The sequence below is a fragment of the Neolamprologus brichardi genome, chromosome 16, assembly GCF_056152115.1.
Source record: "Neolamprologus brichardi isolate AB-2024 chromosome 16, ASM5615211v1, whole genome shotgun sequence".
Taxonomy (NCBI): Eukaryota; Metazoa; Chordata; class Actinopteri; order Cichliformes; family Cichlidae; genus Neolamprologus; species Neolamprologus brichardi.
In genome coordinates this window covers 24,427,325-24,443,284 of record NC_142119.1, presented here as the reverse complement: position 1 = coordinate 24,443,284, position 15,960 = coordinate 24,427,325, and the positions used below count along the sequence as shown (strand labels likewise).

At 41.3% G+C, this 15,960-nt stretch overlaps 1 protein-coding gene across 1 annotated transcript; it reads right to left on the bottom strand.

Annotated features, from left to right (window-relative positions):
* Window positions 1–5,316: 5,316 nt before the first annotated feature.
* Window positions 5,317–14,284, bottom strand: chn1 (chimerin 1). Its single transcript, XM_006788460.3, has 7 exons — window positions 13,572–14,284; window positions 12,250–12,334; window positions 9,385–9,558; window positions 8,583–8,660; window positions 7,760–7,897; window positions 6,684–6,789; window positions 5,317–6,237 (listed from the first exon to the last, which is right to left on the bottom strand). The coding sequence occupies exons 1-7, from the start codon at window positions 13,821–13,823 to the stop codon at window positions 6,066–6,068; spliced, it is 1,005 nt and encodes a 334-aa protein (XP_006788523.1). The 5' UTR covers window positions 13,824–14,284; the 3' UTR covers window positions 5,317–6,065.
* Between the last annotated feature and the right edge of the window lie 1,676 nt (window positions 14,285–15,960).

Sequence of the window (15,960 nt, the reverse complement as noted above, 5' to 3'; positions counted from 1 at the left end):
ACGCTTGTTATTTGAGAGGGACACAACATATAAGGTCAACATTCCACAGTAATCCACCCCTGAAATATCGTATCATGAACTTGGCCACACACAACCTCTAGGTGCAAAGACACGGAGCCTGCTTGCTCTGTGAGTTTTCTCTTTCTAATAATCTGTTATTGAAGCTTTGAAATCCTTATCTACAGACCTGTGTAAATCAAAATGATGTCTCCACATTGATAAATCTGTCTTTATGAGTTTGTGCCACAGGACAAAACAAAAATTCAAGTGTGACCGATGATTTTAATTGGTTCAACATTACATTCTTTTAATTTTTTAAAGTGATCTTTAGCAATCATTCTCCAGTTTTTCTTTTGGACATTGTTTGGTTTTTCGCTCATTTTTAATCCATTCCTTGCACGTGACCATTCTTAGAAGAATGCTTTTGTTTGGTTGTTAAGCCATTTAACACTGACCTGTGAATTAATCCAGCATATAAAAAGCACCTAACAAAACGGATGTTTTTGTGTCTACTCATCACAGAACCCATTTTAAATACTATCTTTAGCTACGTTATTTCAAGTAGCCTGTCACAAAACACACAATATGTTCCCATTTCTTTAACTGAATCTCCAAAAGGTAACGTCCAAAGAGCTGACAACTTGGCATATCTATTGTGAGCAGAATCAACTTTCTGGGATTTCCTTACCTGGATGATTGAACATGCATCAAGATACAATGGAACACCATTCATCATAGACTGGCCTCCCCAGAGCCCAAATGTCAACATTATTGAAGCAGTGTGGGATCATGTTGATAGTGAATGGAACAAAAGGCAGACAGCATCCAAAGAGGAGCTTTAAATGTCCTACAAGGAGCCGGGAGAACTATTCCTGAAGGCTACTTAAGGAAATTACAAGATGGCTTGCCTCAGAGAGTTCAGGCTATGTTGTGGTCATGCTATATGGTATGTTTCCATTTATGTTTGCATATTTTTCATACAACACCACTGTACATATTTTCTATTTTGATAGAAAAATATGAAGAAATTAGGGATAACTAATTATTATTTATTTATTATTTATTTATCAGATTACTGCTGATTCAGCTTGGAAAAATCATCCGTCAGAAGTTTCATGAACGATCGAGACTCCTGACCGATAATCTGTAAGAAAGAAATCAAAGACGGTCCTCTAAAAAGTTCTCAGTTTTGGCTGCAGGCACGCTCACCCTCCTGCCTCTCTGCTGATTCCTTGCTGTCGTCGTGGACGGGAAGCAACAGAAAGACGCTACATTTTTCAATGTTGCTTTTTTCTGAAGACTTGAGCAAAATGGTCATTGCAAGAAACCATTTAGTATGAGTAAAAGTTCCAGGACACATGAGGCAATGCTGAGTGGTGGCCAGGGGTGGCTAGTGCCACAAAAGACTAAATATGGCCACCACTCAGAATAAAGTGCTGCTGGAGGGGTTAAACTCATCAAACTTAGAAAAGTTACATCCAGTTACTTGTATTTTCCCCACAGAGCTTTTTTTTGCAGAGCCAGAGCTCTATTACTGTTGTTGCTATGCAGACACATTGTCATTGTCTTTATACTCTTTTGAGTAAAATGATTAGTCACAAAATATGTGGTGATCTCAGCTTGTCACCCCTATAGAAAAGCATTTTTGGACCTGCCCCTGCCAGAAACACCTTCAGAATGGATCATGTTGTGAGACTGCTTTGTTTAAAGCTTTGTCAATCCACACTGTGTCCTTTCTAGAGGGCAGGTGTTACACCCACGCATTTCTTTCTTGCTGTGCACTGCCCCATCCTGTCGGGCCAGTGGTGGGTCAAGCAACTCAATTTCCTCACATATCTACTCCGTTCAATCAGCCAACCACTGAACCACGAGCCTCATTCATCTCACTTAGGAACAAATGAGCATTTTGGCAATATCTGAATTAACAGAGATTCTTCTCAACCCTCCCCCTTTGCTCTCCCACTAGCCACTCAGGTCATTTGAATTTACACCGTGTTAGCACCGCTTTGCCTTTCTCCAAGTCTGTCATGTAATGCAGGACAAGCCTTCATTGTATCTGCTCAGTCAGCCTTGTCTCAGTCGGACACTTCTGGTGCACTGTCCAGCTTTGAAGCCTCACAGTGCGAGTTGTGTGTTTACATCTGCTCTGTGAGTGATTAAATATTCAGCGAATACAAATAAAAGCACCTATGTAATACCTGCAGGTGGTGGATGAACAGTGGACACCATATTGAATGGTTATGGTTTGATGAACATTAAGAGGATTAGAAATTACAAAGGAAACATTGTGCTTTGTTACAAATTGTGGCAATGTAAATGTAGAAACACTGACTCATATTTTGCATACACATGGTTTTTAATTCAATATGTACTACTCCTGTTTCCATATATTATTGTTATGTGTTAATATTTATGCTTTTACGAGTGAAAAATTGTGTGCATTTGGAAAGCGTATAAATTAAACCACAGAAACAGTCACTGTGCTATAATGTCAAGCATTAGCCTCTAATTAAAAGGATAAGCATTGCCATTTCAAATTCTGCACTTATATTTTAGCGCTTGTAAATGTATTCAGGTCAGCGTTCAGCAGGGAAGAAAGCGTTGCCATCCAGTTAAGAGAGAAAGGTCAGTTATCTCATGGATCACAGCCTTTCAGATTTCTCATGCTGTGAATAATGCACATCCAGCGCACAATACATTTGGCAGACGCTGCTCTTGCATGGTGTTATCACCGCATCTGACTGAGTGATAGAAAGCTTGATAGCTTTATTTGTGCGGCTTACCCTCATTCACAGTACTATGATATATTTAAAATGGCTGATAATGGTGGTGGTGGTGGTGGGGGGGGCACTAAACGGTTGGATGAAAATCCAATTTTGCCACACAATCACCGGAGACAAGTCTGAATTTAGCTTACATTAACTCAATGTGATGTGGCCACAACACCGGAGTGATTAAATGTCAAGCAGTGATTGCTTCTCAAATGCTTAGTGGTGAAATTTGAGGCACAAAGACCTAAATGGAGGGAAAGGCTGGAAATGAAGCTGCAGACAACATAGAAAACAATACTACAGTCTGAACGTTCACGTGTCCAAGGCTAGAGGGAAAACACTATTTAAAATCACGTGGAATAAACACGCTATCCAAACAACTTAAATTTATTCTCTGGGCCTCAGTAGTATGAAACCCTGGTCATGTAATGAGCCACTGGTGACGTGCATGACTGGTTCTTGGAAATTGCATGGAAGGACATAACCTATGGGTAATTAAACTCAAAATCCACAAATTTCATGTGACATTGTTTGCACATATATCCAGTAATTAACAACCTCCCCAGAGTGCAGTGGTGCTGCCGCAGGTAATGTGGGTTTGGTTTTAATTCCTCAGTGAATCTATGTGACTGATGGGATGTTACAGGGATTTCTGTAAAGTCATGTGACACGTGACATGTGCGCTTTTAGGCACAACCCGTCATCATGAATATGCAGAATGAAAGAGTGTCAGGGTCATCACTGCAGCCCCTCCATGTCTAGTATATATTTCCTCTTCTTTATTTAATGCACAAGACTAGCTATTGTATGTTTTTTTACTATGAACAACAAATCTCTTAATAAATCAAAAACAGCAACGTGTCTGTACTTAATAGTTTCCTTTCCATATCTATAGCACAGCCCCAGTCAAAGATGTAAAAAATGTAAAAAATAAATGTAGGATGAATAAATAATGCATTTTTGTGGGAATTTCCATGCTCTAGTGAGTTTTTACAACAAAGTAACAAAATATAACGTTCATGTTCAGAGTAATGATGAGACATGTCAAATGATGTGTTTTTAAAAATACATATATTTTTTTAAAAAAATGAACAGGAAAAAAAGAAAAAAACCTTACTAGTAAAATAAAGTTGTGCTTTGTCTTGACAGTGCAGCAACTGTAGAAGTATAACGTTCCCAGATTGAGGTAGATACTCGGGCCAAATATAACTCACATCTGCAGTTGTTCTAAGGGCCATATTAAGCCTTGGCTTACAGTGTTGACTAAGGATGAATGTTGCTGCCCCAACCTGAGCAACAAGTTCACTTTATATGAGCCAGATGTCAGGTGTGCTGTCACATATGTTCCCCATCTGGTCCACATAGCACTTCCTGTATCCCATATCAAAGCTGAGCCACTTCAAGGCACTTCATTTGCTGATGTTGTGCCACAACTACACAAAAATAGATCAAAATATGTAAGCTATGGAGACTGTACAAAAATTAAATTGTTCAGCGATGGACTATGGGGAGAGTCATAAGGAAGTATGGCTGAACAAAGTGATTTCACAGGCAGTACAGGCATTACACCAACATCACTTAAGAAATCAATAGTGTAAGTCACGGTGAAAAATGAAAGTAAATTCATACTTTTTTAAAAAAATCGTCAGTGAAATAAAGGAACTTCTAATGCGAAAAAGTGACAAATGGCTAAAAGAATGCCCAACCCCTGCTGCGGATCTCCTTTGTTCTGCAGGGTGAGAACTCAGACTTCTAGCCCTTTTTCACTAGTACCCACTTGGCTCGGCTCGGCTTGAGTCAGTTTTTAGGCTTTTAACTGCTCAGTTAGGGTTCCAAGAGGCTATAATGACTAGTTGGGACATTTCCCCTGAAAGACAGTATAAAGGCAGAGGTGAGCAGATATGAATCTATGTGGGTTGTAAAATTTTACCCATACATTTGCCCAGACAGTGGCGGTCCTAGCCTGTTTGGCACCCTGGGCGAACACTCCCTCTGCCCCCCCCCCCCCCCCCCCCCCCAACACATACACACACACACACACACACACATATGTAGAGAGAGAGAGTATACATAGTATGCAAATGGCTACCAAACAGCCATCATAATACATCATACAATGAGAACAGGACAAATCAACAATTGACAATGACTAATTAATATTAAAATCTGTAACATAACGTTTGGAGTTTAGTTATTTCCTTTTTTTTGCAAGCTCCAGCCAGCAAGAGAATCCCCCACCGCCCCGCCCTCTCCTCCCTGTGCCACAAGCAGCAGGCGCACCTCGCAAACAGAGGGCGCCCTTACTCCCAGCAAATGGGCAACAGAAAGCCGATCGGTGCCTATGCCATTCCCAATATGTGCTGGCATGATGTCGGGGCAGCATGAGTACAAGTAATTCGTTTTTTGGTTTTTTTTGCCGATGCCCGTGATGGCGCCCCCCACCACGATGGCGCCCCGGGCAACCGCCCGTGTCAAAAACCGCTACTATGCCCAGATTCTTGTTTTTACAGAGTTTCTGTAAGTTAAAAGAATGAAAATCACTTAATTGCATTTTTAACCAGATATTTATTGATTTTGATTTTTTATTATCTCAATTCAGATGACTCATTAAGCACTTAATTTATCAGAGTAAGGTTTAATAAATTAAAGTGACCATGCACAAGTTTTGTACAAAAAACATTACAGTAAAAAAAAAAAAAGAATCAAATTCACAAATAATGCTGCTTCTAACACAACAAAAATGTTAAGGTCAGGAAAATCCAGCAGTGTGTACACATTAAGAAGAAAGACTTATTCAAAGAACTGCAGGTGACGTAGAAACATTCGAGGAGATAAAAAAATACAGCATCATAAAAATTACCCCAGTAAAATTAGTAGCTTATTTTTATTTTTTTTTACATCCAACTATATAAAGTTTCACAGAAATAGCTGCACAGCAAGCAGCTGGGAATGTGGACAAAATCTACTGTGTTACAGACAAAAGCAGAAATCACAGCGCTACACATCTTAACACATGCTGGGTTACGACTACAAAGCAAACAAAGACCTTGCACCATGCATGCTGGTCTGTCAGCTTTTCAAAAAACCCCCGACAAAAATGGGGAGACAAAAGGTACGTACAAGTGTAAGGTTCCTCATCCACACCCAGTACAGGGGAGGACAGATGTTAGGTTAGCACTAGTCCATACACAAGGCATTAAAAAAAAGCATCAATCAGTGTAATAAAAAAAAGTCATTCAAGTCTTTACACAAAAAATGATTAGAGGGCTGTTCTATAAAAGTCCTATTTTTTGTTTAGAAGAGTACATCCTCTTTTTTAATGAGCACCTCCACCACCTGTCTCTGATAGCGGATGTCATTCAGTGCTGTTATGGCGTCCGTGTTGGGTGCACGCATGAGGGTGGGCCCAAAAATGATGGCAAGGTTTTCTGCGTTCATCAAGTTGAATTTCTCATTTTGTGTCACCCTGCAACGTTTATCAAAGTTAGAAGAATACTACATACACCCTCGCAAAGGAACAGTTTCAGCAACCGCATGCAAAGGTAACATGTAAGATACACACAGTCTAATATAAAATATATATGACAGCTTCAAATGATTTTCACAGTGCACAATCTAATTAGAAATATAAACTAAATTATGGAAAACATCAACAAATAGTATTTATCATAAATATTTCTGGCACCATCATATTTATATATAACACATTTAACTCTTTTTAATTTTTTTAATTTATTTTTTTTTCTACTTTCTGATAAGAAATAAAGGCAAAGGAGGGGCTGATGTTTGAAAAATGCCAATAACGTTTAGTCTACCCCTCCCGCAGCAGAAGCATTACACCCTTCACTAACCCCTCTTAATTATTTTTTTTACGGTTCTTTGGCTCTTGCAGAATTACCTTGGATTACTCACCTTTTTAAGTGAGCCATGAGGTACTTTAGAGTTTCAGCGTGTGGTGGTGGTAGGAGAGCAAGAGCCTCGCGGAAAGCTTCCAGCTTCTTCTCTGTGTCTGTGAGCTCTGCAAAAGACAAAGGAGCACGCCATTAGTGTAGCTAGAGCAGGCAGTCACAAATTACTGGAGGTACTTCCGGTGAAGTAAAAGTAAAACCCATTAGTTTCCATTAGGAAATCTGGTGGGGGAGCACTGAGTGTCCAAATGAACACTTAGTGCTCTTGACTGTATGCTTATTGAAAGCAGCTGTACATTTTCATAGCGCTCATCGCTGTGCTGCAATGAAATAACATTGCAGCTCATACTACATTTGAATATATATTAAAAAATAGGGGGAAAAAAACATCAGCTGCAGCTTGAGAACTCATATTGCACAATTACTCTAGATCAGGGATGTCAAGCTCATTTTACACTATGGCCGACATACATAAAACTCCCCTTTCTGTCAGTGTAAAGAACTTGAACTACTCATTTAATCCCTGAGATTTTTTAAGACAAGGAAAAATGTGTAATTTCTACATAATGAAGAAGTAGCAAATGTTCATCAGCATGTCTTTTGGGGTTCAAATTATAAGAAGTAAATGTTAAAACAAACAGCAAAAACTTTCTATCTTTGAATTCTTCATTTTATCTACCATTTATTTAATCTTGGTGCAGTATCCATGGCCATGGGAGAGGTCTTTATTGGTAGGAGAAGTTGCAAAACTTGCGTAAAAACAGTTAAAATGCCCAAACTTTATACACTCCAGCAGGCTGATTCTGGGCCCCTGAGCCTTATGTTTGACACCCCTGTTGTAGATATTCTTTTCACTACATTGAGTCCAGTACTCTTCAGCTCACATCTGGTACATTATATCCAGTAAAACATTTTCTGCAAAGTAAAAGATGAATAAATGCAGGTAATGTCTTCTGATGTGACTCATTTCGTGATCAAATGAAGGAAACAGCATAGAGCTTAACGACAACTGTTTGCCAGCAAAAATCAAACTGAGTGAAACAGGTGTGTTTCTGACTAATTTGTCTGGTTGTGACGTACTTGCAGCCTCAATGAACCTGGGGTAAGCGTCGAATGAGATGACAGGAACAGGCAAATCCCTGAGGTACAGTTTCAATGCACCCGTGATGATATTGATGTCTTCATAGGCATTCACTGAGATGTCTGTCTTCTCGCCATCTGTGAAGACGAGTGATGGAAAGGGGGAGACAAGGAGAAGAAAGTGAGAGTTTTCTCACTAGATATGGCTCACATCAACAATCTCACATCACAGAGTAAATTCAGAAATAAAGACAGCCATGGAGAAAAAGAAAAAAAAAGCAGTCTTGCTCAATATTTTTGCAAAGTAGCTGCTATCATCCGCCTGGCCTGTTTTATTCTGACTTTCCCTGGGTTGCGCATGCTTTTCAGAGCAGGCCATGGCCTACTTGTGCTGGCAGACTGAACATCACAGTGCTGTGAGCTGGAATGACACTCTGTCATGGATGATCTCCCACATGCGGATCTGGCTAAGAGTTTAGCCCACTGCTGCAGGGTTTTTCTTGCAGTTAAAATTCACACTGCACCAGGCCAAGACATTTTTATTCTTACTAAGTCCACTACTGAATCCCAACACAGCAAGGATCTTTTTTTTTCATGGCTGTCTTTAAGGCAGCGAGAGTGGTCTGTAGCCTCCTGAGGCCGTCCTTCTCTGTCCACACGCAGTGAAAAATCAGGATTGGATCTTCACTACCAAAGCAGCACTAATCTTTCACAAATATGTCATTTTATAATAAAAAAGTGTTGTGCATGAGTCTCATAAACATAGGCAGGCACAAAGTGTAATTTGTGAGTTGAAAGTTGTACAAAAACATGTAAAACACACCTTTGTCAAACCTGGACTTGACCTCTTCCACTGATTCGCTGAATCCAGATATTCTGTAGAGGCCTTCTGACTTCAGTCCTTGAGGAGCAAACAGAAAATAAACAACCTTTCAGTCACTGTAAGGGCTGTCACAAGTAATGGAGAAAAATTCAGCCACATAGAATTCCATGGCTAATTTAGGAAATGCCATTAAACGGTCTTAAATATGCATAAGAAATTGAGGATAAAATGTCCACAGTGTCACACAGTGGAACAACATGGGCAGATGCAAATACTTTTCTGCATCACTGAGCAAAATAATAAAGACATAAATCAAACTTAGCTACAGACATATATTAGAGGGCAGACAATGAGGGAACCAACGAGTTTCCTACATAGTTGAATGATTTAACTGAAATGCAATCAACTAAGGCAGCAGGAAACAGAGTAATGTATTCCTCATTAAACATCTGCAATTACCAGCAGTCCCATCCCTCCTCTCAAGCCCCTTCCCATTACCCACCCCGACAAAAAAAACAAAAAATGAAACATTAACACAGTCAGTAATTGAATCAGATTTTTAACACTTCAACCTAAGTAGTATATATTGCAGATCGCTTACTGTAAAATTAAAGGGAAGCTATTTTACAGCGAGAAACAGAATCCTTGAACCTGAGAGCTGTCAGTTAATCAGTGTGTAGGATTACAGCTGTGGACTAACAAAAACAGCATTTATTGTTCCTGTCTTGTTATTTTCAGCTCTACTGCGTATATTTGAATCAGACAGAACACACTGAAGTTCACGAGCTCACGTTAAACTAACCTCTGGACTCGATCTCTCTTATGCACATGTCCACCACCATGGGTCGGGCTGTATTGCAAGCTTTAACTAGCGTGCTGAGGTCACAGCTGTAAACTTTCCGGATGTGTCTCAGGTCGGGTTTGCAGTTGTTTGGTACCAGAGAGGAGCACTGCTTGTGGGTGTTCAAGCCACAATCTACAGACACAGAAAGAGGCACGCAAATGGTTAAGTTCAGGCATATCTGTAGCATTAAAGTCACCATGAAAAAGGCAATATAGCATAATGAATGACTGCTTCTAGTTTGTTTTTTATACTCAGAGCCTTTACACAGCGCTCAGCCCTGAGTTTATTTTGATTTGGCTCGCTGGTTTCACATGTTTTTTGGCTTGCAAAGCAGTGTTAATCCCCTTGATCAATATCTGCCCCTGAAATGTCACAGGACCACTGGAGAGCTTTGGAGAGCTCTTTCTCTGCTACGCATGGCATTGGGCTCACCTTCGCTAAAGTCACCGCTAGAGGGGAGCTTGTTTAGTAGAAATGTATTAGCAATAAAAAAGGACAACAGGACATTGACCAACCACAGAAATTATCCTTTTAAAAATAGATAGAAGAAATTGATACACCAATTTGAGGAAATATCTTTTCTTAGCCAAATTTTTCCTACTTCAGACATCGGCTGGCCCTCAGTGGGTGTTTAAATAGCCAGCCCAGCAGCACATTAGTCAAGATGATAGCATACTCAACACGATGTTTTGCCATCAGTCACAAGACCCGAGGCACAGCTGTTTCAGGGCAGGATTCACCTTGTAGGGAACAGAGGTGCCCGTGGAGAGCAGATGCAGACACTGCAGCGCTGCTTTGTAACAGAGACGCATGTTGGGAATTAGACGAACACTGAAAAAGCTGTGGCCCGGAGGAGGGACAGTCAGCACTGCTGTGTGCTCTATTCTTTTCCAAATCCAAGCTCACACACAATGGCTGTGGAAGCAGCAATTGAGGCACTGCGGGCTATAGAAGACCTAGTTTCCCAGACTAAAATGGGGCAGCTCTTCGAGCTCTTAGATCTTCAGAGCCGTCTTCAAGTTCTATTAAAGGTTTTTTGACAATTGCCATGTGTTTTTTTTCTCTTTATTTCACAAATGTGACATCTTTTGAATCTCTCAAAAGAACTGCTATGTTTTAATTTTAAATAAAAAAAAGCTTCTTCTGAAAGCTACATGTCTGGAAGACCTCTGATGATATTTTGATTAATATGGGCCCCTTGAGAAATTCACACTGCCTGAATTTATATGCATTGATGCTGAAATGTAATTACCTTAAGAGATGATTCTCTTAAGGACATGAGACAGGCACTATAATCGCAGAGGGGGCCTGTCATCAGACACAAGGCTGCTGAGTTCCTATTGTCCATGCGAGCTCAACGGTAGCCCTGGGTCCCAGGTGGGGTGGGTGACGAGGAGCCCAGGGGACACTGGGAAACAGGGGATGATGCTTTGGTGCACCGTCACCTCTGTCTCTGTTGCTAAGGTAATGAAGCTGCTGCTCAGTGTTTTAGAAGAGTTTCATTGGTGGCTGGGAGCTCATTTCTAATCAGCACATTATCAACATGTCTAATCAGCAGAGTTACCAGTCGAAACCGGTCTCTTTCTGACTGGAAGTGCAAACAAGAAGCATTACAAGTGTTTGTTAAAGGGACTGTTTTTTCTCCCCCTACCAAGTATTTAAGTTAAATAGGGTTGAGCTGTGTGACCTAGCTCTTAGGTTGAAGCCGGCTGAATATTAATGTGTGTGGAAACAGTGCTCCTTCCCCACACTCCCATCTCTACTCCTCATTAAAGAGACATGCCAGCTTTGTTTTCCTTCACGGGCATGATGGGATGAGGCTGGGGGGTGTACTCTGATGAGGAAATGTGGCACAACAAACACAAGCAGAGGCTGGCTTTCTGGCACCCGGCCAAAAGCAGTTCACAAAAAGAAAAGGGGGTGGGAGAACATTTTTTTTTTGGTATGCAAATTCGAGCATCGTGTGAGACTTTGCTGCCCTAGATTCTGGGATCTGAGGTTGAGTCTGAAGGAATGGTAATGTATTAAAGTCGATAAAGGTTGGCTCCAAACATATGTGCCTTTATTTGGATTGTTGTTCAAAACCAGCGCATTAATAATTAATATCAGAGCTCTCGCAGATTTATGTGACACACTTTGTTTCATCAATAAAACATCAAAGACAGGCATCAGACTATATTATAGTACTATTTCGAGATGGGAGAACGAATGCTTACAATGAAATGGGAATCTCATGTTTGAGTATGTGATAGACAACAAAGTAAATACACTGCAACCATTTCCCTCACAGTAGCAGAGCTGAATGTGTGGATGTTATTTGTCTCATAAAGACTGAAAATGCTTGTAGACTATTGGTGAATATTCTTAAATTAATAATAATTCATAGAAAATAGACACAGAAATCTTCCACGAAAGCAACGAGAACTGTACTGTGTGCTTTCAGGCCTACGAGACTGCAAATGTTCTTTAAAAATGGAAACACAGAAATCTTTTGTTTTTGGTCACACTGATGAGAGAATGTGAAGAAGCACTGAGGATTGTGGAGTTATTATATTATTTAAGACTTTGGAGCAAAAAATAAGGAAGTAGATCAGAAAAAAAGAAGCTTTTTACTTCATGTAACATATCTGTTACATCACAGTCATAGAGACCCCATTTCATTCTGTTACACAATTAATAATCCTTAAACTACTCAATAATCCAGCTCCAGATGCACTGAAAGCCAAGTAACCCATTTACAGCGACGCCCCACCACCAACGCAACGAAAGAAAGCTGTAAAGTAATCAAGGGGTTTATGTAATTCGACTGAGAACAAGTCATACCTGCACATTTGACCCCCTGAGCCATCAGTCCCCACATGAAGCTGGCACAGTGCTCGCACCAGTGAGGTCCCCGAAAGGTATGGACCTACAACAGAGAGGAGGACAGTGACAGATATTAGCGATGAAGTGCAATGACGAGATAGAAGGAAACGGTGGGTAGTTGCAGTGATTTCTCCAGGAGACCAGTGGGTGCTGCCACCTAAAATGACACAGTGGAGGAGGATTGTTGTTTAAACAGGCCCTCAAAATGACAATGCTTTGGCGGGTGCAGCCGTGACACTGAGTGCCAGAGGCTTTGCCATCATGGCGCAGCATGTTGTGACACCTCACGAGAGAAAAGGTGCGAGCTGTCAGGAAATAGTCTATGGTAAGACAACTTCTTGTGTAGCAGAGGAAGCCCCACGCTCCAGGAGCTAACAACAGCCTCGCCAATCAGGGAGGCCTCTGGGAAAAAGAGCAAACCACAGCTCTCCCAGCATTTTTGCATTTAGCCATTAACGATCTTAGATAAAAAGGCTTTTGTGTAGTATTGTTAGACTGTTAGATGTGTAGAAGTGTGGAGGCAATCGTGCTATAAAATATCCAAAAACTGTAAACACAAAACACTGACATCAATCGACTGGAGTGATGTCATCCTTAGCCATGATTGCATGTTACCATACCAGATCGTACTCTCAAAAGTACAATCTAATGTGGACCTTTTAATTAATTTAACACAGTAAATGTAAATGTCAGCCCTATTTAAACTAGAAAGTTTGACATTAGAAGACACAAAGTGCACGTTTCACTCATTATACTTCAAAATATTCTCTTGATTTTGATTTCGCGTGCATAGTTTTCCCCTTTATGGCTGCAGAGGCTTCAAATTCTCTAAAGGTCGAAATGTAACATTCAGCAAAACAGGAGAACAAAGCAGCAGAGAGAGATGAGTGAGCATCAGCAGTTTAAAAGCCTTGACAGTAATATATCGCTCACTGTTCTCCATCCCATTAACCAGCCAAACTAGGAGAGTGAGCCTGAGCCAAACGGGGATACTGTCCGCCACTTTTTCTGCTCTCTATTGGCCTAATCTCTCCATCTGGTGCTCAAACTAACAGCAGTGGTTCACAGACCACCCAACAGATTTTCTTTTGATTAGGGCTCACTGGACAGACCAAAACAGCTCTGTTTTTCATCCCCAGTCTCCCTGTCAGTAACCCACACCCCTCCCCTTCCATCTCCCACAAGGGAGGCGAGAGCAGCAGCCCTGTGGCCACACATGATGAAATTAAACCAAAAGATGCAACAGCTGACAAGCGTTCTTTAAGTTGACTCATGCTCACCTTAAAGTTGTGGGCTTTCTCAGATCTGGAGGGCCAGTCGCTCTCCTTCAGTGAAGCTCTGCGAACCAGTGAGGTGAGCTGCGAATAGGCGAACAGTTTAAGTGGCTGCCAAAAAGTGGCTGAAGGTTTTTGTGGCCCCATCCTCATCCCCAGGGCTGCGGCCAGAATATCCTCCTGATTGGCCTCACGCTTGGCCTTTTGCACCAGAGGCTTCTCTTCCTGGCAAACCTCATAGGACTCTCTAGATGGCATTCTGGAGCAAAAAAATGGATGAAAAAAAAAACAACCCCAGGAAAAAAAAGGGGAATAAACTCCTTGATGTTCAAAGAAGATATACGTTAAATAATACTACTTTCATTTTGCCAATTAAAAAGAGACATGGCCTTTTTAAATGATATAAACAAGTCTTTAGATCATTCAAAAGAGTCCAAAAGAAAAAAACAAAACAAATTAAACAACAACTGTGGTCCCTTTTGAATCTCCTCACAGCAGTGAGAGTAGATGAAGTGGAGACTCTGTGATAGGAGTGCCAGCTTTTATACAAAAGAGGTGCAGCCTTGGGTGCTCATGTGGTTCTCTGGGAACATGTATGCAGATGAGCTGAGTGGCTGTGGCTAATCCTCTCCTCCCTGTGCAGAGCTGATATTCTCCCTGGAACAGAGACAGCACACTGTTGTGTATGGATGCTGTCAGGGAGGGCAAAGAGAGGGGGAGGAGTATGGGGGTGGACCCTATAGTAGTCAGAGCAGATTAAAGGGATCCCACCAGCCAATCGCAGCACGGATGCACCAGCTTTGTAGTAGCCAGTACCCCGCCCCCACACCACCATCAGATATCCAAGCAGGGGAGACTGGGTAGGACGAAATGAGAGTGGGATGATAATGAGCAATGAATGAGTCATGCGTCAGGAGTGGGCTACAGCCTGGAGAACTTGCGACAGCAGTGGGCCGTTAGAGAGGGGAGCTATTTTCAAAATCGTGTTGCTACAGAAACCGATCACGACACAAAAGCTTCAACCGTTCAACCAAAATAGGGCATCACTGTTATCGATGCATGCTATGACAGGAAGGGCTGTGCAAAAGTTTTAGACAAATCCATTTTCCGATGGAAAGCTTTTCAACTAAACTTTTTTTTAAAGTAGTATAAATAAAGCACCTCTTGAAAAATATTCTGCTTCAGTGGACTCTGTTTATACCACACACCAACCATAATGAAAAGGGACTGAAATTTCAACCCTGGCATTAGTGTGCACCATAGCGGAAGATGTGCTTTGTGTACATTTTAATGCTGCATTTCCTACATTAGATGAATACCCTTGAATTACCTTTAGCTAAGCTATATATACTCTAAAAATAAACAATAACAATATAAACATGGCCCAGAATATATCACTGCAATTGAAATAGCATAGTAACAACAGTAGCAACACTATCATATTTTGTATCACACATCTATATTCACCGTTACCAGCTTATTCCACCCCCTTACATTATGATAAAATATACAATAAAGAATTAAACAACATGTGTCTGTGCCATGCGTGGGGGATCCAGCTGGGAGGATTTTCTTTCTTTGCTGTCTTTGTCTGACTGTTCATTTCCTTGAGGTATACACTGATGTAAGCTTGTTGTCTGCATAGAAATGAAGTATTAAATATAGCATCGTGGCAATGTGAGAGAAAGGATGTGCAACCTACCTCGGTAACTCACACTGCAAGTCAAGTGCGATTATGCTCCCACGTCTCAGAATCTAATTCAGACTCGGCTGTTAAAGGGTAACATTCACACCTTTTCCAGCTGCAGAGGAAGTGACTATACAGACTGTAGACTTCAGGAATCAATGACTGTTAAAGGCTCTTGCTGCTCCCATCTCATTGCAGAGGTATCAAAATCAGAGCATGAGCAGCAGAGGGGAGCAGGAAAGAGGCTTTGAAGATCGGCGTACTTATGTAGAATGGCATCCCAAACAGTGGTGTCTGACAGGGACAGGCTCACAACATGAAACAGAGGGCTTCCAGCGTGGCTACCCTCTCTCATGCTCAGTGAAAGTCTCTGCTCAGGAGGGTACCTGAGAGAGGATAGATAAAAGACAGTAAGAGCCTTTTATATGCACCACTTCATCCTCTCAGACCTCTAGCCCTTCAGAGGTTTTGCAGCGTAATTGCATTGCCCGCTGTTGAGTGCAGAATGAACGTCTGACATCCAGGATGTGGTTTACTTTGAACAAAGCTCTAATTGACACTGATTGATTTGCTTGTTTCCCAGACATGCCCAGAAATGGGACCCCTGAGAATGGATGCACGGATATCCTCAGTATCCTCCGTGCTGTCCATCTGTGGCCAGCCTAGGCCAGAGTGCTAGGCTTCTCCACATTCAAGGTTTAAAGTGTT

Excerpts from the sequence above, each read along its gene's own strand:
- chn1 (XM_006788460.3), bottom strand. The coding sequence starts at position 13,823 with ATGCCATCTAGAGAGTCCTATGAGGTTTGCCAGGAAGAGAAGCCTCTG. Across the intron at positions 8,661-9,384 it reads AAGAGAGATCGAGTCCAGAG|GACTGAAGTCAGAAGGCCTC; the intron begins GTTAGTTTAACG and ends TTGCTCCTCAAG. Across the intron at positions 6,790-7,759 it reads CAGGTTCATTGAGGCTGCAA|AGCTCACAGACACAGAGAAG; the intron begins GTACGTCACAAC and ends TGTCTTTTGCAG.